This window comes from Strix aluco, chromosome Z, assembly GCF_031877795.1.
Source record: "Strix aluco isolate bStrAlu1 chromosome Z, bStrAlu1.hap1, whole genome shotgun sequence".
In the NCBI taxonomy this organism is placed as follows: domain Eukaryota; kingdom Metazoa; phylum Chordata; class Aves; order Strigiformes; family Strigidae; genus Strix; species Strix aluco.
This window is the reverse complement of record NC_133971.1, coordinates 83,819,373-83,841,726: the sequence shown is the minus strand read 5'-3', so window position 1 is coordinate 83,841,726 and position 22,354 is coordinate 83,819,373. Positions and strand designations below refer to the sequence as shown.

At 55.2% G+C, this 22,354-nt stretch overlaps 1 protein-coding gene and 1 pseudogene across 1 annotated transcript; both read right to left on the bottom strand.

The window, feature by feature from the left end:
• Positions 1 to 1,282: 1,282 nt before the first annotated feature.
• On the bottom strand, positions 1,283 to 14,095 carry LOC141918831 (uncharacterized). Its single transcript, XM_074813677.1, has 8 exons — positions 13,785 to 14,095; positions 10,124 to 10,181; positions 8,741 to 8,936; positions 8,077 to 8,239; positions 7,605 to 7,733; positions 7,081 to 7,147; positions 5,573 to 6,989; positions 1,283 to 3,185 (listed from the first exon to the last, which is right to left on the bottom strand). Exons 1-5 carry the CDS (start codon positions 14,093 to 14,095, stop codon positions 7,697 to 7,699), a joined length of 765 nt encoding a protein of 254 aa, XP_074669778.1. The 3' UTR covers positions 1,283 to 3,185; positions 5,573 to 6,989; positions 7,081 to 7,147; positions 7,605 to 7,696.
• A 5,830-nt stretch (positions 14,096 to 19,925) lies between these two features.
• Positions 19,926 to 21,827, bottom strand: LOC141918829 (serine/threonine-protein kinase pim-1-like; annotated as a pseudogene).
• Positions 21,828 to 22,354: the final 527 nt, after the last annotated feature.

Here is a 22,354-nt window from a genome sequence, read left to right as displayed (position 1 = left end):
TTTTGGGGGTGATCCCAAGCCCTGACCCCCCACACCTTTTTTTTATCTCAGAGCTGGCAGTGCCCCCATTGCACCTTCCTCAGCCAGGGCTCGGGGTGTGTCTGTGACATCTGTCATCACTCTGGCGGGGGTTCCCTGACCCTCGAAACCCCCATGTCCCCCCAACACCCCCCAGCCTTTGGGGGGGTGACCGATCCTCCCCTCTGTCCTCACCCCTTCCCAGGAGGCCGATGGGCGGCGGCAGGAGCGGCTGTGGGAGGAGGGACAGTGCATGGTCACCCTGGTCAGGGTGAGCTTGGGGCAGGGCCTGGGGGCAGTCTAGAGGTGCCAGGGAGTTCGGGGGAGCGGGGGGTGTCTGGGGGTACCATGGGGGGTCTGGGGGGCTCTGGGGATCCTCAGGGGGTGCTGGGGGGGTCCTGGAGGGGTCTGGGGTTGATGGCGGGGGTCTGGGGGGGCTCTAGGGATCCTGGGAGTGTTCTGGGGGTGCCAGGAGGGGTCCTAGGGGGGGTCTGGGAGTTCTGGGTGGGGTGTGGAGGGGTCTGGATGGTCTGGGGGTCCTGGGGGAGTCTGGGGGTGTGGGGGTGCCAAGACACATTTGAAATTTCTGAATTTTGAAATTTGAAAACCTCAGAACTTTAGATTTGAATTTTCCAAATTCCAAATTTGAAATGTCTGGGGTTATGGAATGTTGGAATTTTGAATTTGAAAATGACAAATTTTGAAATGTCCACATCATGAATTGGACATTTCTGAAATTTGAAATTTCTGACTTTCAAAATTTGGAAATCTCTGAACTTTAGATTTGATTTTTCTGAATTCTAAATCTGAAAATGTCTGGGTTTTGGAATGTCGGCAGTTTGAATTTGAAAGTGCTGTATTTTGAGATATCAGAATGTTGAATTAAAAATATCTGAAATTTGAAATTTCCAAATTTCAAAATTTGGAAACCTCTGAACTGTAAATTTGAATTTTCCAAATTTTAAATTTCATATGTGGCATCACTGGAGAACAACGAACATGTTGTGAGCGATTCAGACCAAGGGGCCTCACTGTAACAGCAAGCTGCAGCTGTGTTCAAGGACACAAACAAGGCTGAGATGGCCTGAGAAACTACATTCCCGCCCAAGAGATAAAGATGTTGGAATGTCGAAAACAGGGGGTCTACCTGGGGGGAGAGCAGCGCGTGGACACCACACCGGGACCAATCACAGAGGGCAGAAGGGCGCGTGAACAGGCAGCTTTAGCCTATTAGCAATAAGATAGTGGCGCGTGAAGCCTGTGATAGAGTGTAAATTGCTGTGTAGCCTTTAATAAAGTGGCATCAACTTGATCACATTGGTCGTCTAAGTTGTGTCCGAGACTTCCGTGTCAGCATTCATATGCCCAGGTTTTGGAATGTTGGAATTTTGAATTGAAAATGCCAAATTTTGAACTGTCTGCATCTTGAATTTGAAATGTTTGAAACTTTTGAATTTTGAGATTTGGAAACCTCAGAACTGTAGATTTGAATTTTCCAAATTCCAGATTTCAAATGTCCAGGTTTTGGAATGTGGGAGTTTTGAATTTGAAATTGCTGGATTTTGAAATGTCCACATTTTGAATTTGAAATGTATGAAATTTCAGAAATTTGAAATTTCCAAATTTTGGAAACCTCCACACTGTAAATTTGAATTTTCTGAATGTTAAACTTGAAATGTGTGGGGTTTGGAATGTTGGAATTCCAAAGTAACTCTAAAATTCCCTTGGTATTCCTGAAGCCCAGCCTGGGGCCCCTTGGGCTGGGTGTGCAGCAGTGGCTCTGTTGCTCTGGGCAGGCGCAGGGGCTGACACCGGGCCAGCGCCCCCTGGGCCAGAGTGTTTCCGGCTGCACTTCCCCGTCCCACCCAGGAGCACACGGCCTGGGCCCTCGGCTGTGCCACCTGCGCCCGCCCCGACCCGGCCGACGAGGCCCAGCGCCTCTGCTGCTGCTGCACTCTCAGCACCCAGGGGGTGCCCCCTCCCCTGCCCCAGGGGGGAGTGTGTAGGACTCAGTGCCCGCCTCCCCACAGGGAGCTGGAACGTGGGTGGCTGGGGATCCTCGAGAAGAGACCTCCAGAGACAGGCCTGACTCTTCTCTGGTTTCCTTGCCCAGGGACGGTCTCCAGCCTTCCTTGTCACCCACCCCTCGCCTCCCTGGGGAGACTTCAGCTGGGCATGTGCATCTTCGCCATGTACATACTACATGTTTCTGCTGTGGACGGGGATGGGGAGGAAGGGGATGGCTGAGGGCCAGTGCGAGCCACAGGGAGATCAGGGGGTGTTCCCCAGCCAGCAGCTCGGGACTCCCACTTGGGCATTGAAGCCGGGTGCTGCTCATGCTGTGGCCGTTCTCAGGGAGAAGCTCGAGCCAAGCCCCTCAGCAGCTTCGCTCCCGCGCGTTTGCCAGAGGCCCAAACTTTGGCTGCAGTAGTACAAAGTGCCATGTAGCCAGACGCTGGGGCGCAGAGTCGTGCCTCCGCAGGGGAAGCGGTTTCCCCAGCTCGGGCAAGAGACCGCGCAGCTCCGTGAGGGCTCTGGGAGGACCCACAGACAAGGCTCCTGCCCTTCCCAGCCGTGCGGAGAGACACCCCAACGAGGGAGCTGTGTGATCACAAGCGAGAACAGCCCTGCTTTCTCAGCAAAAGAGAGAGCAAGGTCCACGCCAGAAAGCCTGCTGAAAAGCAGTCTTCATTTACTCCACCTCTTTACTTCCGGGATTATTTTCGTTCCCTTCCAGGAGGTGCTCCTGGAGCCCTCCCTCTGGGGAAGAGCTGCTGGCAGTGTTGAACAGTGTGGATGGAAATTGTGTTTCTCCTGGGCACTGCTCTATCAGCTCTCTGTCAGCAGCAGGCTTCCAAAACAGAGGCTTTTCAGCCTGAAAACAGAAATCCACCGGTGAAGGGCTTTGCTCAAGATTTGGCTCGTGGACAGACACAGGACTCCCTCTTTTTCAGGCAAAAGATGGCCTTGCAGAAGAAGAGGGGGTGTCAGCTTTCTGCTGGCCAGCTTTCCTTCCAGGCCAGTATGTGTGGAAACTCCCATGGCCCAAATGCTTCCTGAGTATGTCCTTGACCGGGACTTGCTTTTGGACTACCACTAAGACTGGAAGTCTCCAGCCATGCTGCTGCTCTGGCCACTGGTGCAAATGTCTTGCTCAGTCTGCAAGCCTGCAAGAGAAGGGTGTAGGTATTTCCAAGCCTGAACTGGGGGCTCCCAGAGGGGCTGTGCAGGGGACTGGTGGAGAGGTGCCTCTCCTAGTCCGTGCGGCCTGGTCTCGGTGCTCACCGAAGCAGCAAGGGGAAATGGGGAGCAGCTCTGGGGCACTGAGCACACCTGAAGAGCATGGCTGTGCAGTCCCCTCAAGCCTGGGGGATGGCTCCCGGTCCGAGGCCCGTCCTCTCTCTGCACCCCATGTTACCCCACCAGGTGCCCCAGCCCCAAAGCAACAGGGAGGAGACAAGGTGACTACAGACATCGCCAGCAGCCCCAGAAAATAACTGTCTCTTGGTGATGTGAATTGCAGCTGGTGTTTACTGCTGGACCTCGCTGCCAGTGTGGAGCACATGCACAAAGGGACTGGTGGAGGTCAGTGACTCTGGTGGGACAGGGACCTCCTGCAAGGGAGTGTAGCTGACAGTGGCTGGATAAATTACAGCCTCTCCCACTTCCCTGCAGGGTGACCAACAGAAGCAACAGCTTTTGCCGGCTCTTCCTGGGGAAGCCTCTCCTGGGAAGCCCCGGCAGCTCTGGTAGCAGATACTCTAACGAAGTGTTATTCCCCTTCAGGAGCTGATACGTGTGTCTCTAGCACACCTGGAGACCCTGCGGTAAGAGACGTGTCCTGAGCTGGAATTGGGTCTGTGCGGAAGCATCGGCTGCCCTTGTGCTCCCTGCACACATTTTCCTAACAGCTGGGCGCCTGTACCTCCCTCCTGCCTTTACACGTGCAGAGGAGGGAAAGCACATGTGTCTCCTCTCTGTTGAGCTCAGACGCTCCCCACATGGGATGGGCCACTCTGACAAGAACGGCTCTTCTCTTCCTGCAGCAATCCGTCCACTTTGTGGATCAAGGAAACCCAAAACTTGCAGCTTCTGCTGGAGGAGGTGGCTCAGCTGAGGGCGGAGATCAGCAGCATGCAGAAGGTGACCCTGCACTAACCAACCCCAATATATTCCAACATGCTTAAGTACCTACACAGCCATATTTTATAAAATATGTTCAGCTTCCTGAACAGAGTCTGAACTGACAGCGCAAAAATCACCCCCCTTGCTTTTTTTACCCTTTCATCAGGGTCTGATGATGTTATAGTAGGTCTGTAAGTTGACTAAAAAGGCATGTCCTCGGCTTCTTGGTCTCATCCCACACCTCTCCTTCTCAACACTGACTGCGGATCCCTCCTCTCCCAAATCCTCCTGTGCATATGAGGGGTGAGTTGCATTTGCCACTAACCAGTCACAAGGGACAGCTGGCATGTGAATTGTGTATCTCTAAATAAAACTTGTGAGGACACAGGAGTGAGGAGATGGGCAAACTCCATGTGAGGTGGGTTCTTCTGCTCTGTTTTTTCACCCAGAGGAGACCAACACTGTAACAAACTCTGATTTTGTTCGTCTCTGAAGATTGGGCAGCATCCCCATACCACCCTCACGAATTAGAGAAAGAATGGATTAGTATTTAAGTAGCAGGTAGAACCACATCTCTGCCTAAGAAAAGACACTTTCCAGTGGCTTAGCCTTGCTTGCTGAGCTTATCTGCCAGGCTGCACTGTCTGCCAGAGCAGGCAACGTGACTTCTAACAATGAGCTCCAGTCATGCAGTGAAGAGATTAATTCACATCAGTTATCATACCTATTGAAGCAACTCATTAAATCAGCCAGGTTGTGCCATCCAGCATACCTGATGGTCTTAATCTAATGTCTCACCCTGGCCCTGGGGTCATCAGTGGGCAGCTGTAACTATAAGTGATGGAAAAGACATTTTCCCAGGAGAGTGTCTGTTTCCTGGAACTCAGGCATCACTGATTATTTTCCCTGTGTTGCCCATTCCAATCTTTCCTTTCCAATCTTCTTATCCCCTAGAGGGCCTATGCAGCTTTTTAGTGACTTGAAATCAAGGTATGAAATCAGCAATATTCTGATTACAGGCAAGTTCTGGAGGTAACACCTGTGGGCTTATGACGACACCACGCTAGCACTGTATCGATCTATGGATCTGCTATTGTCTCTGCAAAGGTAGGAGCCGATTCATCTAAGAGGTCAGATTTTGTTTCCTTATTCCTGCAAAGCCTTGAATTGTGTTACACTTGGAAGACATAAGGACTTTCAGGAATGTCAAAGCAATTGTACGTGTTTTTCAGAAATTATAGACTTCTTTAAACATGAGTCTTTTCAAAGAAAATTGACGCACCAGGTACACATCTCTCAGCTAACAGAAAGCACATGGCGTACACCACATTTTAAGACTCCCATTTGGCTAGTTGGGCCATTCCTGCTGAGAAGCACCTTGGAGCATGAGTCACACCCTGACCTGCAAAGGACCGGTGAGTTTACTCACTGAGATGAGGAGTCTTTCCAGGCAGAGCACGCCACATGTGCATCTCCCATCTCTGTTCTTAGCACTCAGCCAAGGGTGCCCACAGGGTACCAACCTGCAGGACAAATTAGAGAGGCTTATTTTTTTTGGCTTTCCTCCGGTTTCCCTTCAGCTTCAAGGACTGGACTTGTACCACCATCTCATTTTGACGTGAGCTGCAGGCAGCTGTCAGATGGCAACACTGCTCACTAATACGTGAATGGGAATTGAGTCAGCAACTTGGGAAGCAAAGGTTTAGCTTCTGTAACTGTTCCTTTAAACCACCCAGTCCCTAGAACCCAGTGAGCTATTTTACCTTTAAAAATAATCATGTTCTGGGAAGGAAGAACACACACATCATCCCCTCCAGCAAGACAAACTTGTCTGATGCCAGTGCTTCACACCATTTCAAACACTGTGGTCAAGAGGCAGCACCCTGCTTCAAACAGCAGAAGTCACTTACCGACATACTCAGAGAGGAGCACAACAAAGAACAGACTGACCAGGTCATTGATTCCCTGCACACAGCCGCTGGCTGGGTGTCGAATGGCCCAGATAAACAGGATTCTTTCAAAGATCTAGGGAAGAATGAGGGAAAGCAGGTACCTGCCTTAGCCGTGCACAAAGGAAAGGCAGAAAAGCATAACTGCTAAGCTCAGGAAGCGGAGATCATGCACTGTCAGGCTTTTCTGCAGCAATACGGGTGAGATAAGAAGCATGCAAGTCCTAGGAGAGACTCTGGTATGATCCACAGATCCCCCACACAGGCCAGCCCACACTTCACCGAACAAAGCAGCCCAGGCTCCTCAAAGCCTCTGTTTGAAGAAGTGCAGATCCAGCTTTTCAAGATCCAGGTGGCTTAAGACCCTTCCACCCCTCGGGCAGGGCTGCCCATTAGCAGAGCAGCACACCTTGCTGAGTGTCACGTAAAAGCCAAGGCTGTTATCTGTTATCAGCACAGTTCTCCTGGCAAAACATCATGGGTCAGGATAGTTCCCAACAGAGCACCCTCCCCCCACAACCAGTGTGTTATTTCCAGACTGCCCCAGCCCCAGGACACCATGCTCTGACATATACACACACACACAGAGCTCGTTTCTAAAGAGGACAGATGCTCCTCACACCTCCTGGCCACCTCTCAAACCCCTCCCTGCCCATGTTTCTCACATCCTGCTTCACTGGAAAGAGGTTTCATAGCAAAACACAACTGATCTCCTCTGATTCAAACACCTTGAATTTGTCTCAAAACAAAAGTTTCAGGTCTTTTACCAGTTCTCAGCTACATCTCACCACAGAAGAGCTGATCTCATCACTCCTGAGTTCCAAGTCTGATTTCAGAAACGTGGGAAAAAGTTTCAGCAGGTATTCACATCAGGAGCTGTCAGCCAGGGAAGCTTCCCTGCAAGACCAACTCACTCATGGCAGTGCTGGTCTAACCCCACACACACCCCACGGCAAATGTGGGGCAGGAGCTTCGCTTCCCCTCTTACCTCCTGGATGAGCGGCTGCTGGAAGAGGGGGGATGAGCAGGTTGGTCCTTGGAATGTCGATGTGGATCTGGAAGAGAGGGTGGGTTACACACACCAGCTGTGCTTTCTAGGGGCACAGTAACTTCTCACAGGCTAACAGAGGGGAATCCACCCCTCAGTGTCCCCCCAGGCAAGAGCTGCACTTGCTGACAAGCGCAGTGAGGGCTGCAGATGACGGCTGCACTGAGAAAATCATCTACAGTTTAATCTCCAGTCTCCTCTGCTCAGGCGTGGGCAGGTGCCCTGAACTGGGAAAGAGGTGGGGTCTGAATTCTAGTTATTAGGTCAATTTAGGGAAGGCTTAAACTACTGCCTGTAAGAAGACAGACAGAAGCATGGTGTCCTGTCCCCAAGGAGAAGACTCCTGATAGCTACAGCTAGAGGAAGTCCTTGCATGACCTCAACTGCGCGGACAAGCGGCAGCAAGAGAGAGGAAAGGGACGTAACCAAGGCAGAAAACCAGGCAACGGGCAGCGGGCTCGTACCTGTCGGTAAGTGTCTTGATGGTGCTTCTTGTTCTGGGAATCGTAATCCTGCTGGATGAAGCTGAAGCACTCCTCCCGCTTGCGCTGTAAGGTCAGCTTTCACTGCTCCATGTCTGTGAGGAGCTAACCCTGTGGGAGGAAAAGCTGTGTCAGGGCAGAGCCTCTTCCCTCACCACAAACCATCCCCTGAAATCCTGCCGGTCAGCTGTGCACCTGGAAGCATCAGGCACAGAGACTCAGGAGCTGGGGAAAGAGCTTTCATGGGATTTGGCTTTCCCAGCCCCTGATGCCTTCACTGATCTTGGAGCAACCCACCTTCATGAGATTCAGTTTCCCAAAACAAGAGGGAACCACACGTTCCCAGTATCAGTCTGGGCTTTGTGCTCAAAGAGGATGTAGCAATTAGACTCCCCGACCAAAAAAACCCCTACAGCTCACCCGTACGCTGGGCACAAACACAAAATGAGCAAACCTGGTTACAGGACACAACGAAGGTCTAGCAGCACATGTCCCTGGCTCGGCACAGTCCCCCCAGACTCCTGCATCACAGCTCCGAGTACTCACTGAGAGGAGACGCCATGTCACAGGCCAGACCTCTCTGGGCACACCGGGCCAGCTGCATTTCCTCAGCTCATCTGCAAACGGACAGTGGTGGTAGTGGGTTAGATCCTAGGCATGTCCAGGCACCACTACACCCAGAAGAAGAGGCAAGCCCAGTCTGCTCCTGCAGGCTCTGGAGACACTCGAGCCTCCAGGAAGGCTCCACATTAGCAATGACAGGGGATGTGTGCCTGCAGCAAGGGGAGTAGAGACGTTTCCAGCTCAGTCTGGGCACAGGACTGGTGGTTGCAGGGGCTCCAATCCTCCAAAGCCTCAGTTCTCATGCAGAGCCCAACAGCCCTTAGTGATCACAACCATCATTTGTGAGATGGAGAAAGACTGGAAATGGACAGGCAGCTGGTGGAGGACATAACCATCTGCCAACAGAGCAGTTTATGCAACTATCCCACTTGGAGCAACTGCAGGTAGTCATTTCATCCACGCCAGAGAAGACCTGACTGCAACCTGAAGCAGGCAGCAGGCCCCCTCTGCCTTCCCCTTCCCACCCACAGGCACCCCCGTTTTGCCACACTCACCCAGGTCTGTGTTGTGGCTGGAAAGGAGCTGCCAAAACTTCTCCGGGCGGGTTTTCTCCCTCAGCGTCATGGGGGCAGCACCCAAAGCGTTTTGGTCAGAGATTCGGGTGACGAGTGGAATGACGGGCCGAAGGGGAAGGGATTGCTGCTTCTGAAGGGGGGTCCGCACACAGGCCTCCTCTTCAAGAAGCAGATGCTGCGGTGAGGTGGGGATGGAGTCTGCACCTCTCCAACCCCACCTCACTCTTCTGGCCACTGTCAGAGACCTGCCGCTGCAGATTCCACCCCTCTCTTCCCCAGTCCCAGCAAACAGAGCACCACTGGCCCACTCTGATGGATCAGCTGGTTCACAGGCATCTGTTGTGGCTCTTCCATCATTTCCCCCCCATTTCTCCTTCCCTTCCTTCCTCCTGCATCAGACACCTGGCTGCCAGGGGATCAGAATTCCCTCTTCCCATGGGAAGCCATGGGCAGAAGGGCACAGGAGGTGAGGCAGAAGGAGCTGTGGGAATCCCACAAGAACCAACCTTCAGATCTGTTCTGTTCACTGCTGATCTAAAGAGTGATCAAGCTAATTGCTAGCGCAGAGAGGAGGTGATGGGCTGCCAATGCCACCTGCAGGCAGCAGGGACCTGCTGGGTGACTTCCACAGCACAGGCAGCCGGCTGCCTGCGATGAGCAGGGCAAAGGGGAGAGACATACGACTCCTCCAGCTCTGCCTCCCCCCACCCTAGAGAAAACTGGTAGATTAACACCCAAAAAAAGCCCTGCGACCTGGGGGGAGAGGCATGTCAGAAGTTAGAGCCAGTCTGCACTTGCAGATGTTCCTGATACAGCTGCGATGGCTCCCAGCAGACAGGCTAGCCTGGTTCTTCTCTCAGGCACAGAAGGAGCCTTTGCATTTACCCTTCAGCTACAGGAGTCAAAGTTCACCACCTGAAGTGTCACAGAAAAGGGGGAACCTTCACCACTACACAGCACGAGATAGAGACAAGAAGGCAGTTCAGATCAGTTCTGCCTTTTCCTGCCTGGAGGGGTGCTGCGGTTCTCCAGCCTCCCAGCTGCTGGGCAGCTTTACCTCCCCTTCCCTTAATTCTTCAGTCTCCAAAGGGGAGCAGAGGGCTCAAACACCGTTGCTAAAAAATACGCCTGTCTCCTTTGATGTGGCTGGTATGATACGGATTTCTGGCCACAAAGGACACCAGCAGATAAGCTTTCCCCGCAAGCTTTCACAGAGCTCAAGGCAGCACCACACGCCGCTGCTGCCCTTCTCTGCTGGAACATCACAGTGCCAGAGGATGCTGGAGACCTCCACCCACTGCAGGACTGAGCAAAAAACCTGCAAAGCCTCGTGGCCTGCATCTCCGGAAGATAAACACTTACTTTTTTGGTGAGCTGGGGATCCAGCGGAGGATGCTGTGCTCCACAGACAGGTTGAATGCTGCAGAAAAGGGAAAGAAAAAAAAAAAAACAGTGCAAAAAGCCACTGAGCATCCACGAATAATCTCCTCAGCCTAGTCTGGGGTTGCACCTCTTGTCTGTGGTTGGGAGCTGAATACAGACCAAAAGCAGCTTCAATAATGGTTGTCTTCAAAGCCTTAGATCCAAAGTACCACATTCAGCTGAAGATTTGTTCTTTGCAGCAGCAAAGAGAAGCCTTGTTTAAACTCTTAGGCTCTCTCCAGCCTGAGCTGGGATTTGAGATCTGCTCTTTTCTGCACCACCGATTCACTCTGAGTGACCACGTGTCTCTGTCCCCCTGCCTTACACACTGATGTTCATTCTTTTTTCCTTCAAGGGGATTTCCAGTTTTGGGAATTCATGTTTCCAAGCCCTGCGGGACAGGGAAGGACTGCAGCCAGTGACACTGGGGCTCTTCTGCAACACACCTCAGGGACTGAACCCCACGCTGGCTCTCAGGTTTGCAGCCAATGCTACGGTACACGGTTTGACTCGGGTCCAAATCCCAGCTTAATCAACTACCTCCTATGTGGCCTGAAATAAGACATGTCTCCATCCCTCAGCTCCCCTCCTGGTGGAAAGTGACCCATGGGACAGGGAGCCTGAGGGCTGCAGGCATTACATGAGGAGCAACACCTCAGAGAAGAGCTCCTATACAAGTGCTCATCACTGGTTGTAGAGTGTCTGGATGCAAGACAGGAATCCTGAGCTATTACCTCCATTTGGGTAACTATTCACAGCCACCCCACCCTGAAAAACCATCTCTGGAAAACAATTCCTCCTCACCCCCTGGTACACAGCACAGTCCCACATCCCACAGCAGAGACAAGGGCCTGTTCAGAGCTGGCACACAAGGGACAGGCTCCTCTTGGGTCAACAGAGCTGGCCTGGTTTCCAGGAGCTGCAGATGGTGCTCAGCAGTAAAACGAGCAGATCCCAGCTGTGTAGAGGGGGATGGCAGCCTGGTGCAGCTGGAAAGCGTGCTGGGAACCAGTTGATGCAGGGGAGGCAGCAGCAACAGGCCCAGCTGGTAGGGAGAGATGCAGTTTCTGCCATAGTATCTGTAGTACCCTCGACGTCTGATCCTGCTCCTTTAGCTCACATCCTTGTACCCAACTACCAGCACATCCTACAGCTCCACACAGAGGTGCATTATCACATCCTACCTTTACAGCTGAGAAAATTGAGTGATCCCACCAAATGATGCTCAGTAACTTTATTTACCCACTCTTGTCTGTTTTTCCCTGACACAGCTCGGCTAGATGAATCTGCTGTCTCCCAGCTTAACTCCCTCTCTGCAGCTGTCTTCGCTCAACTTCTGCATGGACAGAAAGCTCAGGGCAGGAACTACCTCTCAGCAAACACACCACTCCTTAGTCAGGAGCTGAGACCTAGGCTGACTCTGTGCTCCCAAACCGACTGGATGAGTCCCCAGTCCTGTCTCAGTTTAAGCTTTTCAGGACAGGCATTTTTTGTTACCCGTATGTTCAGTGTCTGGTACAACGGCTGCAGTATCTGCGTTACAACGCTCACAAGGAGATCGTCCCAGGGTGTAGGTTACTGACACTGCACATCCATGAAACCTCAGTGCCACTTTGGACACAGAACATATTTATTCCTAGCAGATTCTGTTTCTCCCCTTTTAAAACAGCATTTAAATACCTCCCACTGGAGCCTGGCTGCCCATCTCTTTAAAGAACAGGAAATAAAAAACCCATTGCACAGAGGATAAGACACTAGACCAACCTGTCAATGCATCCCCAGGAAATTACTGGGGTGAGAAATCCCAATGCAAAAACCACAGGCCAGTACTGGAAATGTGAAACAATATTACTAGCTCTGCCACCTTAAACTGCAGGGAAAAAGCACCACCTAAAAGCTAATACAACTAAGTGACCAAATACACCAAGTGTCATGGAAAAGGAAGCTAAGACAGTCTCCAAATCTTTACAAAGCCTCCCTCTGTCATCTTGTCAGGGCAAAGAAAGGAGAGAGCCAAGAATCAAAGCTCAGACAAAAAAGAAGAAAGGGAGCTTCACATCCAGCGACCATGGATGCAGCACATCCCACCTCCACCTTCCGTGGTTGTGTTGCCCAAGACCTGTCGGTAGCCATCTCTGGGAAGGACGGGCACGCAGGGGATTTCAAGGTGGTAGCAAGACTCCTGGACAGCAGCCAGTTAGGAGCAGGGGAGAACTTTGCCAAAAACTTGACGTTGGAGTGTATTGCCTAGGCAGTACCAGCTGCCTCCCAGACCGGTTCACCCAATTTGAGCTTTCCAAGCCGAAGCCTGAAGTCGTCCACTGCAGAAGAGAGATGCTGTCTAAGACCACCAGCTGGGAGCAGGGCCATGACCTCCACGGGAGGGACAGGAGCAATCGGGAGACAAAACAACCCAGGGAGAGCACAACATTTGCTTCCCCCGTGAGCAGAAGAGGAGGAACACATAGCGCTCATTGCTTTCCCTTTGCTTGCCCCGGGTCTGGACTGTTCCACCAACCTGAGGGAGCCAGCGCAGTGACAAAGAACCGAGTGAAAGCACATTAGAAAGAGAGATTTGCTGGCCCAGCAGGATTTAGAGCCACCTAAGCATTTCAGACTGCGTCCGCACACCAGGAGGGGAAGGGCAGGGTTCAGATAAGGCAAATGAGAGCAACTGTGAGGAGCACCAGACAGGAACAGCACTTGTGAAAGCCTCCCCAGAGAGGTGGGTGCCCTGTCCCCATGGGAGCCTTGCTCCAGAGGCCTTGTAGGGAGCATCTCCTTCATCACCATCAGCCTCTTCTTCCTAAATACCACTTGAATCAGACATTTCACTTGTTTCTCCCATCCCCAGCTGGGTGCAGGTGCCTCGACAGGAACAGGGACATCACAGTCAGAGGAACCACAGCAGGGGAGGTGTAGACAGAGAGGCCCCACAGACCCTCGTATCGAGTAGAGGTGGACCAGGAGTGACACCCTGCAGAGAGGATAACAGAGGGGGCACACATGTTGGTAGGGGCACCTGTTTGGGACAGAGCTGCTGCCACCCAAGGCAACATCTCTAAGGGCTTCGGGAAGGGGTGAGATCTCTTCAGTATCTGTGGGAAGGAGGACAGTATAGCCCTGGCTCTGAGGCCACCCCAGGGGCACCTTCGAGGCCCTGACCCCCTCCACCCTGCTTCCCATGGGGCAGAGACTGCACACAGGGGTCCCCCCCAGGGCCTGCCCTGCCCTACAGATGAGGGGGCGATCCTGGCACTACCCTTGCCTTATACAAGGGCATTTCCTCCAGCAAAATTCCCCTGCCCCATAGCCTGGGGTGCCCGCGGCATCCCCCTTATTGCAGAGAAGAACCCCAGGGCCCCCAGCCAGCTCCCCTGGTATCCACCCCTGGTACCCCCCACCCTTGCAGGGGGTACCCCAGGGGCCACAGCCCCACAGCCAGGCAGGGTACTCCTGACAGCCCCTTCCCGAGGCAGAGGGGCTGCTCCAGCTCCCCTACCCAACGCCCCCCAGCTGGGGAGGGGAGCTGTGGCCCTTGCACCCCTTCCCCGGAGGAGGTGGGGCGGGTAGGGCCGGGCCAGGACGGACCCGCGCTCACCTGCCTGGCAGCTTGGCGCTCTGGTTCCAGAACTGCCTGCCGCTCTCGGCCGCCGTGGCAGAAGGGAGGGGGGGCCCGGCTGGCCAGCGAGCCCACCGGCCGGCTGGCCGGGCCCCGCAGGCCGCCTCACCGCCACCCTCCTGCAGCCCCCGGCGACGCCATCTTGGATCCGGGCGGAGAGAGCGCCGCCATTGGCCGCTGTCGAGCAAGGTGCTGTGGATCAGCCAATGGCGAGCGGGTGGGGGGGTGACGTCAGAGAAGGGGCGGGGTCTGCGGGGCTGGAGGGAGCTGCGTGAGGCGGAAGAGACCATGGAGGGGGGGGCAGGGCGGGGGGAGCAGCCCGCATGGAGCGGGGCATGACAGCGGGGCTGAGACGGCAGTGCCTGCGTGGGCTGGGGGGACCCTGAGGAGGGGAGGGCCGGTCGGGTTAAGGGGATGGGGAAGGGGAGACACCGCTCACGGTGTGGGTGGGGAGACGCCCAGCAAGCCCCTGGGCGAAACCATCGGGAGAGGGCGGGAGGAAGCGGGTTAAACCACCCGCAGGGCTACAGGAGGGAGCGGGCGGAGAGAGCCGGGCGGGGGTGGGACACGGCACTGAGGGGAGGCAGCACCCGTCTGGGTCCCTGCGGCACCCCGGGGTGGCTCCGCTGGCACCCGCGGCTGTCATGATCCCCTCAACGGTTCAAAGCCCTTTGGGGCCATTTCCAGCCCCCAGCCAAGCCCCGGTGCCAAAATGTCCCCTCCTAACGACAACCAGGGGAAAGGAGGAGCCGCCATTATGGGGCAAGCCATGAGGCACAAGCAGTCACTTCCTGAATAAACGGGGATAAACTGTTTTAAGACTTTGTCCGGAAACACCCTGCTAGAGCAGCAGGAGAGTGACCCTCCACCCTGGCAAGGGAAGGTGGCTCATCGTCTCCACGCTGCCCTCATCCTGCTCCTCTCCCCAAAAGGAGAGAAAACCCCCCCAGAGGATGGGGGAAAAGGGCTGAAACCCAAGTCCTTGGCATCCTCAGCTGTGCTTCGATTGCCGTCAGGTCTCAGCTGGTGATGGCAGAAGCCAACCTGGGCCCAACTGAGCCAAATTTATGTGTTTGGGGGGATCTACACACACCCATGCACACACATAGGGATGCTACAGCGAGTGATTACTACAAGTAGTAGCCTGGCACCGAGATCACGGCTGTTGTGGCACACCTGTGCCGCACGGGTGGCAGCACGGGGGCGGTTTCTGTTGGGGTCAGTGCTGATGGCTTGCGAGGCCACATGCGTGTGCTGGGGCCCTGGCCCTGCCTACCTGTTTCAGGGAGCTGGAGGAAGAGGAAGACTTTTGGCAGGGGCTGACCTGAAATGACATTTTGCCGCTTCTGTTTGTCTCACAGCTTTTGAAGCGGGGTGAAATCTCTGTCCCTGCAACCTTTCAAATGCACGTGCATGCCTGTGTGTCATTTCAGGTTCACTGAAGCGGCTGCTTCAATGTGAAACAGGAGCAGCTGTTCCATTTTTTGGGTTGCTTAACCCTCTCCTAACTGTAATAAACACAGAGATTAAGGACACAGAAATATTACCCTGGAGAAAGGGGACCAAAAGCTTGGAAAAGGATGAAAGAATCACACCGATTATTCCTTTAAAAAATACGTTTCCTTAGCTGAAGCTGCTAAATTTGACTCAACTTTACACACTGGAAGGTTTTGCGGTTGTTGTTTGGTTGTTTGGTTTTTTTACGGTGACTAAAGTGGTTTTTTCCTCATAAAAACCCCCACCAACTCTCAGGCCGAGTGATGCAGTTTCGACGTGTCACGCAGGCAGGGTTAGCGCAGATCCCACTCTCAGGAAGGTCGGTATAAACCCCAAAACATGAGACTCTGGTCTGGAGCGGGGCTACAGGTGCCTGAAACCAGCACCTGGCCGCCCCCACTGTCACAGCACGGGGTCTATTTTTCAGAGGAGGGCTGGGAAGGGACAGGTTTCACCACGGGTTCATGCTGAGGGGGGTGCAGGGCTTTAGTCTCGACTCCTGGAGGACTAAATCCCCTGCCTGGGGGATGTGGGGCCATCAGGGGTTTAAAGCTGGGAGATCCTCTGCGGCTGGTCCCAGCCTAAGGAGGGGTAGGACAGGGAAAGGCAGGTGAGCTCAAGCTCCACCACTAAAGATCTCCAGCAAGTTGGGGCACCGTGCCTCAGTTTCCCCACCTGCCCTGTGGAGGTGGTGCTGTTGCCACACAGGTCGTCGGCAAAAAGCCTTTGGAGACCGACTTCCACTGGGATTCATTACTGGGGAGCTGAGTTACGGGACACCTGGTTTGCTGATAATTCACCCCATCCTAAGGCAGGTGTTTAAAATAGCTCCTGTGCCTCACTGTGCTGAGAAGGGCCAAAGGGTTTCAGACGCCGCCTCGGGGCAGCTGGATGTTTTCCTTGCGGCAGGATGTGAGGTGAGATGCCACCTCTAAGACTCCAGCTCTTCGGGTCCCTGCGGCGAGCCCCCACTCCCCAAGGGATTTTTCTCCTCGGTGCTCATCTGCATTGTTCCAGCCGTGGTAGGGGTTTGGCTGTTGCTCATCTCTCAGTCCCAGACAGGGACATGCAAAACACAACCCTTGCTGTTGCTGTGGCTGCAGGCTGCCCTGGCCAGTCCCTTCTGCATCACCAAGCACCTTTGCTGGGGATGGATGGGTAGAGGAATACACAGGTGTGATGAGTTCTGGCCCTTTGCAAGTCCTCAGCCATCGATGGGACTCTGGTGCTCCCAGAACGGGAGGTCCAACAGTCTGAAATCTCATCCTGCTTCTGCTTCATCATTTTTTTTCTGCTTTCCGAAATGTGGGTCCTTCCCCTGCTGACAGCAGGGAGCAATAAAAAGTTGTGAACTAGAGGTGGGAGTGTGATGCTGGCTCCAAATCGCTTCCTGCTGGAAATCTCCTGCATCTTCATCCTCTCCTATCACAGCTGACAGCCCCAAATGGAAGCGAACATTTCTCTGTCGAGGAGAAATGAGGGATGAAAAGGCCTTTTCCTTTCCCCCAGCTCCTGTGCCACAATGCGATGATGTGGAGGGGAGCAACGGGCATCGGCTGCCCATCTTCAGGTCTCCCGTCACACCTACTGTGGTCCTGTCCCCGTGGCAGAGGTCTGGGACATGAATCTGGTGGCTCCCAGCCCCATGAAGGCATTACTGCACAGGAAGGCGGGCGCACAGGGATCAAACACGCACCGATCCTTTCCCAACACCCAAACCTTGGATACACCCCGTCACCTTGGCAGGACAAAACAGTACCCGGGCAGCGGGATCTTCCCAGGGGACACGATGGCACGGTTCCCCTCCTGCAGCACCAGCCTGGCAGGGACAAAATGATCAGCAACAGGCAGAAACAAAGTGACTATCAGCACCCCAGCCCCACACTCGAGCTGCTCAGCCTTTCTGCGGCGAGTTTTCTAAGGAACACCGCAGCAGTCAGCGAGTGTTTATGGGCAGGGGGGGCTGAGCTCAGCCCGCAGCCGGGGCAGCTGCCAGAGCGTTTCGGTGGTGCTGAGGGGGGACGGCGGCCACCTGAGGGGCTCAGGCTCCTTGTGGTAGCAGGCAGCGTGGTGGGGAGGTTTGCTTTGTGTAAGAGCAGTTTCCTGGATGGTCCGGGGAAAAAGCGAGCGAGAGAGGAGGTTAAATACAAACCACATCTCAAAACAGCGCTAAACTTTGAAGGCTGTGAAGCTGCGCTTCCTGCTTGTAGCAGCCCTGAGGAGATGAAAGATGCAGCTGAGTTTAAAAAAAAAAAAAAAGGCAAACCAGACAGAGTTAACGCTTTCTGCTGAAGGAAGAGGCACAGCAGTAACACAGCACACCAGGTCACCCCACGAGACTGGGACGTGGCTCCAGGACCCCCCTTTCTCTCGCACAGCAGCCCCCCGGCTCCGACAGCGGTGCTGGCAAGCCCGGGGTGAGCCAGGGAGAGGGACCATTGCCTGGGCACGGCGGGGGGCGGGGGGTGTGTGTGTGGGGGGGTGTGGGGGTGTGTTTAAGCAAGAGAGCCCTGGGGCAAGAAAAGGAAAGGATGGTCCTGTTGTCTGAGATGTGGGGGACTTGCAAAGTAACCTGCAGAAGGGGAAACGTGCCCCTTCCTTGGGGCAGACACAGCCCAGCATGCGCAGCGCAGCAGGTGGGCCATGAGGTCAAGCAGGAACAGGGTTCAAAATTCAGCACATTAATTTAAAAAAAAAAAAATCCCAAGTGAAAACAAAAACCAAAACCAACACCCCCAAAAGCCAAAGCACTGTAGAGCTGGGAAGTGGGGTTTGACAGTTTGGAGGGTAAAAGCTCGAGCGAAGCGTTACCGCCGCTGACTGATAGCGACCGACTTCTCATAATCCCAAGATCAACTTCCTCTCACTCTGCGTTCGCTGCAGCCGAGCTGGAGGTGGGCACAGCCCGCTTGCAGCTTTCTTCACCCCCCAGCACCTGGCACCCAAGACCCGCTGTGCACCAACAGAGCCAGAGCAACAGGATCTGCCTAACAAAAATTTAATTTGGCTGGCAACACCCGGCCTTTCACAAGGTCGCTTTGATGGTTGTTTCCTTGCTGTCCCCAGCACACGCTTCGCACCAGCCTGCGGGTGAACGGAAACGCAAAGGGCTCCACAGCCCTTCGATCCCTCCCAGACCTGCCAGGAGCTGTCGGCCCTGGAAACACCCCGCCGAGGGATGGGTCCAGTCTTCCCCGTGGTGCTGTCGGCTGGCTGGTCCTGGCTGACATGGCTCAGTGAGCCTTTGGGCGAGGCCTTCGGAGTTAGTCTCAGCTGGAGACAAACGGGTGGTCCCCACAGTAGCCCTGCAGTAGCCATGCCACGGTGTGGCCACCGGTACCCGGCATGCTCGCAGCATCCTTCATCCCACCCCACAGTAACGGGATGTCTCCATCACATCAAGTGGTTTGTTTTTATTTAAAACCGCATTAATACAAAATTTCTGAATTCCCCTGTACAATATGAACTATCAAGAAAAAACCTGCCAGCTAAAACATATAAAGACTTGACAGCGCAGACAGCCCGGAGCAGCTCCCCCCTCCCCAGCCCCAAACAAGACACCCGCAGGGAAAAACAAAACACCTGGCAAGGGAACAACAGCAACCAGAACTCTGTACAGAGAGAGCTGGGGAGCAGGCAGCCGCTCTGCACCCCGCCAGACAGAAACACTGCAGGTGGGGATGGACAGGGGGCAGACACAGAGGGAAGGCCTGAACAGAAAAGTGGGGGATCAACAGCTGTGGGAGCAAGGCATGGGTGGGAAACCCACGCAAATTATAAATAAATAAATAAGTTACCCTGCCGGCTAGAACTCTCTCTTTAAAAAACAAATCTATGAAAATAAATCAAAAACAAAAACTGGAAAAAAGAAAAAAAGGTAAAACGTTATCACTATTAACAACTATACATCAAAATTCGCTCCTGTATAACTGAACACATTTACAGCTCTGTTGGTTTGCATCATTTGTGCGTTCGTGAGGGCACTGAGAAGCAAAGAAACCCAGAAAATCCAGGCGAGGTGGAGGCACGGGAGGTGAGGGATCACCTGCTTGGCTCCCAGGTGTCTTCTGACCTTTTTCTTTTTGAAAGGGGGAAAGGAAGTATATACCCAGGCGAGTCTTGGAAAAGCAGCAGTGTAGGAAAATCCAAGTATTTCCTCCAGCACAGCCCAGATCTCAGCTGAAGGCACTCGAGCATGGTGACAGCGGAGGAAGCAGCCATTCGGCCACAGTAACTGCCCTTCCCCCAAGTTTTTCCCCCGTTGAAGCTTCTCTTGCAATAAGGTCTCCGATCCTCTCACCGTCCTGAATTCAGGTGGTCAGGAAGATGTTTGGGAGGCACCAAAACCAGATGGTTTGCAGTAAGGTCTCCTCTCTCCACCAATAACAGAACCAAAACCAACAAACAAAAAAAAAATTACTGGCAAGACCAGCAAATGAGACAGGGTCATTCAGATGGAGCCCAGGACAGCTGGGTTGGATGGTGGCCACCAGCACTTGGAAGATCAGGTCTCCAGCCCAGCTTTGGGGCAGGATGTGCGTGTTCCCAATGATCCCTGCTCAGTGCTACGGTGGTGAGGAAGCCTGGTCTTTGCTTCTTATGGCCAGGACATGCCTGGAGCTGTTATGTGCCAGGGTCCCGGGCCAAACCATGCGGGTGGGGTGTCTGCCATCTCCTAGGGCAGGTGAATGCCTCGCAGCCAGGAGTGGTTGAAAATGTCCTCCAGAGATGGTCTGTCTGAAGGCCGCGAGGACAAACACCACCTGATGAGATACTGGCACTCTGGGGAGAGAAACCAGACACCGCCGGTCAGAGAAGGCTCCTGTCCACCTTCCGCCACTGTCCGCAGTGCGCAGGACATGCTGGGTGTGCTCAGAGCTATCCCTAAACCTCCTGATCCAGGAGCTGTTTTGGAGGAGAGCAGGATGGCAGGACAGGTGCCACATCTCCCAGCTAACCACAGGAGATCACCCTCCTCACGTGCCACCTCCCCCAGCTAACCACGGGAGATCACCCTCCTCCACAGTCGTAAGAGCAGGGATGCTTGTGCGCCCGGTGCCATCTCACAAACCCGTTGCCCACCATGAAGCCGGGTACCCACCGAGGGAGATCGGCTGGCGGAAGAAGAGCTGGCCCCTGACGATGTCCTCATCCTGCTCAAAGGGGACGTCCCCGCAGACCATGTCATAGAGCAGGATGCCCAGGGACCAGACTGTTGCTGAACGGCCGTGGTAGCGGTGGTAGAGGACCCACTCTGGTGGGCTGTACTCTCGTGTTCCTACGGGAGACAGGCGGAGCTCGTCAGGCGGATGCTGCCTGCTCCCCGATCCTCACCTGAGTGTCCTTGGGGACACGGGGGCTGCACCAGTGGTGGGGGGGGACGATGCACGGTGTGACCCGCCACCCCCTCGCCAACACGGGACTCTTGTTTACAAACTTTGGGTTGTAAAAAAAAGCTGCTGGTGCCGGAAGAGGGCAGCACGGGCCCGGGGAAGGCCCGACCGTTACATGCAAAAAAAAAAAAAAAAAAAAAGAGGGAAAAAAAAGAAAAAAAACCCCACAGGTGGGAAAAAACCACGCCTTTTCCCCCTGCCTTAGCCAAAACCAAAAATTTAAAAAAAGCCAAGGCAAACAAGGGGAGTAGAGCAGCCCAAGGCCTTCCATGCCTGCAAACCAAACCGGCCAGCATACAGGTTTTGCAAACTCCCCCTGCCCCGCTACACCCACAGGTTTCCACCCTCTCGGGCCTCGCCTTATCTCCCACCCTGTGACGCCCCGGTTTCTCCTGGTAGCCCCGGTCACTCACCAGCTCACCCCACACTGCGACACGTTCCCGGGCCACATGTTTGATGGCCACCTGCAAGCCAAGGGGAGCGACAGGCTGAGCCTCCTCCTCCTTCTCCTCCTCCTCCTCCTCCCCTCCTCCCTTCCGCCCTGCCAGCCCCGCCACCGTCCCTGCCATCAGAGAGGCGGATGCCCGAGTAAACCGATCCGTAGCCGCCGCTCCCCAGTAGCTGCCCCTCCTGGTACAGGTCCTCCAGCCGCACCTTCTCCTTCCCTGCGGGCCAGACCGGGCCGTCACCGCCCCGCCCCGGCCGCCCCCCTGCCCCCCGCCAAACCGAGCCCAGCCAAACCGGCCCGTCCCGCTCTGACCTGGCGGTGGTTTGGCCGCGTGTAGCTCCCCGCCGCTCCCGAGACGTAGATGGGCCGGGAGGGGATCTTCGGGAGCTACACCGCAGCCCCCTCGCCCGATTCTGGGGCCAGGTGAGGCACCTCCCAAACCGGACCGGGCACCGGTGTCTCGGCGCCGGCGATCGGGCTGCCGAGCGGCTGAAGGCGGGCGGGGGAGCCTGGGGAGAAGGAGGCGGAGACGGAGGAGACGGAGGCGGCGGCGGGGCGGGGCGGGGAGGGAGCGGCCTCGGCACAGCAGCCCCCGGCCGGCCCCGGGGGGGGCGGGGGCCAGAGCCGGGCTGGGCAGAGCCGGGGGGCGGTGCTGCCATGCCAGGCCCAGCCGCGCCGGCCCATCCAGTGGCGCCACCGCCAATAGGGCGAGAGCCGCGGGGCGGGGACGAGGCGGTGGGGCCCGGCACGGCGGGAAGGGGAAGGGGCCAGAGGCGCGCGGGGGGGGGGGGGTCGGGGGCAAGAAACGCCGGGAGAGCCAAACTGCTGCTGTCAGCCATCGCTTGTCCTCTGCCCGACTGCCCGGCCGTGGCCCCGCTGCCCAGGGAGCCCTGACGCATTCTGCGGTTGCCACGGCTCGCAGGATGCAAACTTGGGGGGGGGGGGGGGAGGGGCGGGGGGGCACGGGCAGGCTCGGCCCGGCCCTGCCACCAGCCCGGGATTTGGCCCACAGGCACGCTGCCCGCTCGCCCCGACCGGCTGCTCTCTCTGCCGGGCCGGCAGAACTGGCTGGCTGGCAGCCACGGAGCTCCTCTTCCTCCGGCATCTGCGCCAAGATCCCCATGTTTTGGTGGCTTGTTCTTCACTTTAGTGTTTTTTTCCTGCAATCCCACAACTTCCCGGTGGACCCCATCCCGTCCTCCCGCCCCGCG

Bases quoted from the DNA above. Each gene is read 5' to 3' on its own strand.
- LOC141918831 (XM_074813677.1), bottom strand. From the start codon at position 14,095: ATGGTCTCTTCCGCCTCACGCAGCTCCCTCCAGCCCCGCAGACCCCGC. The intron at 10,182-13,784 runs GTGAGCGCGGGT...CCTTTTCTGCAG, and splicing joins AGCGCCAAGCTGCCAGGCAG to CATTCAACCTGTCTGTGGAG. The intron at 8,240-8,740 runs GTGAGTGTGGCA...GTCCGTTTGCAG, and splicing joins CAGCCACAACACAGACCTGG to ATGAGCTGAGGAAATGCAGC.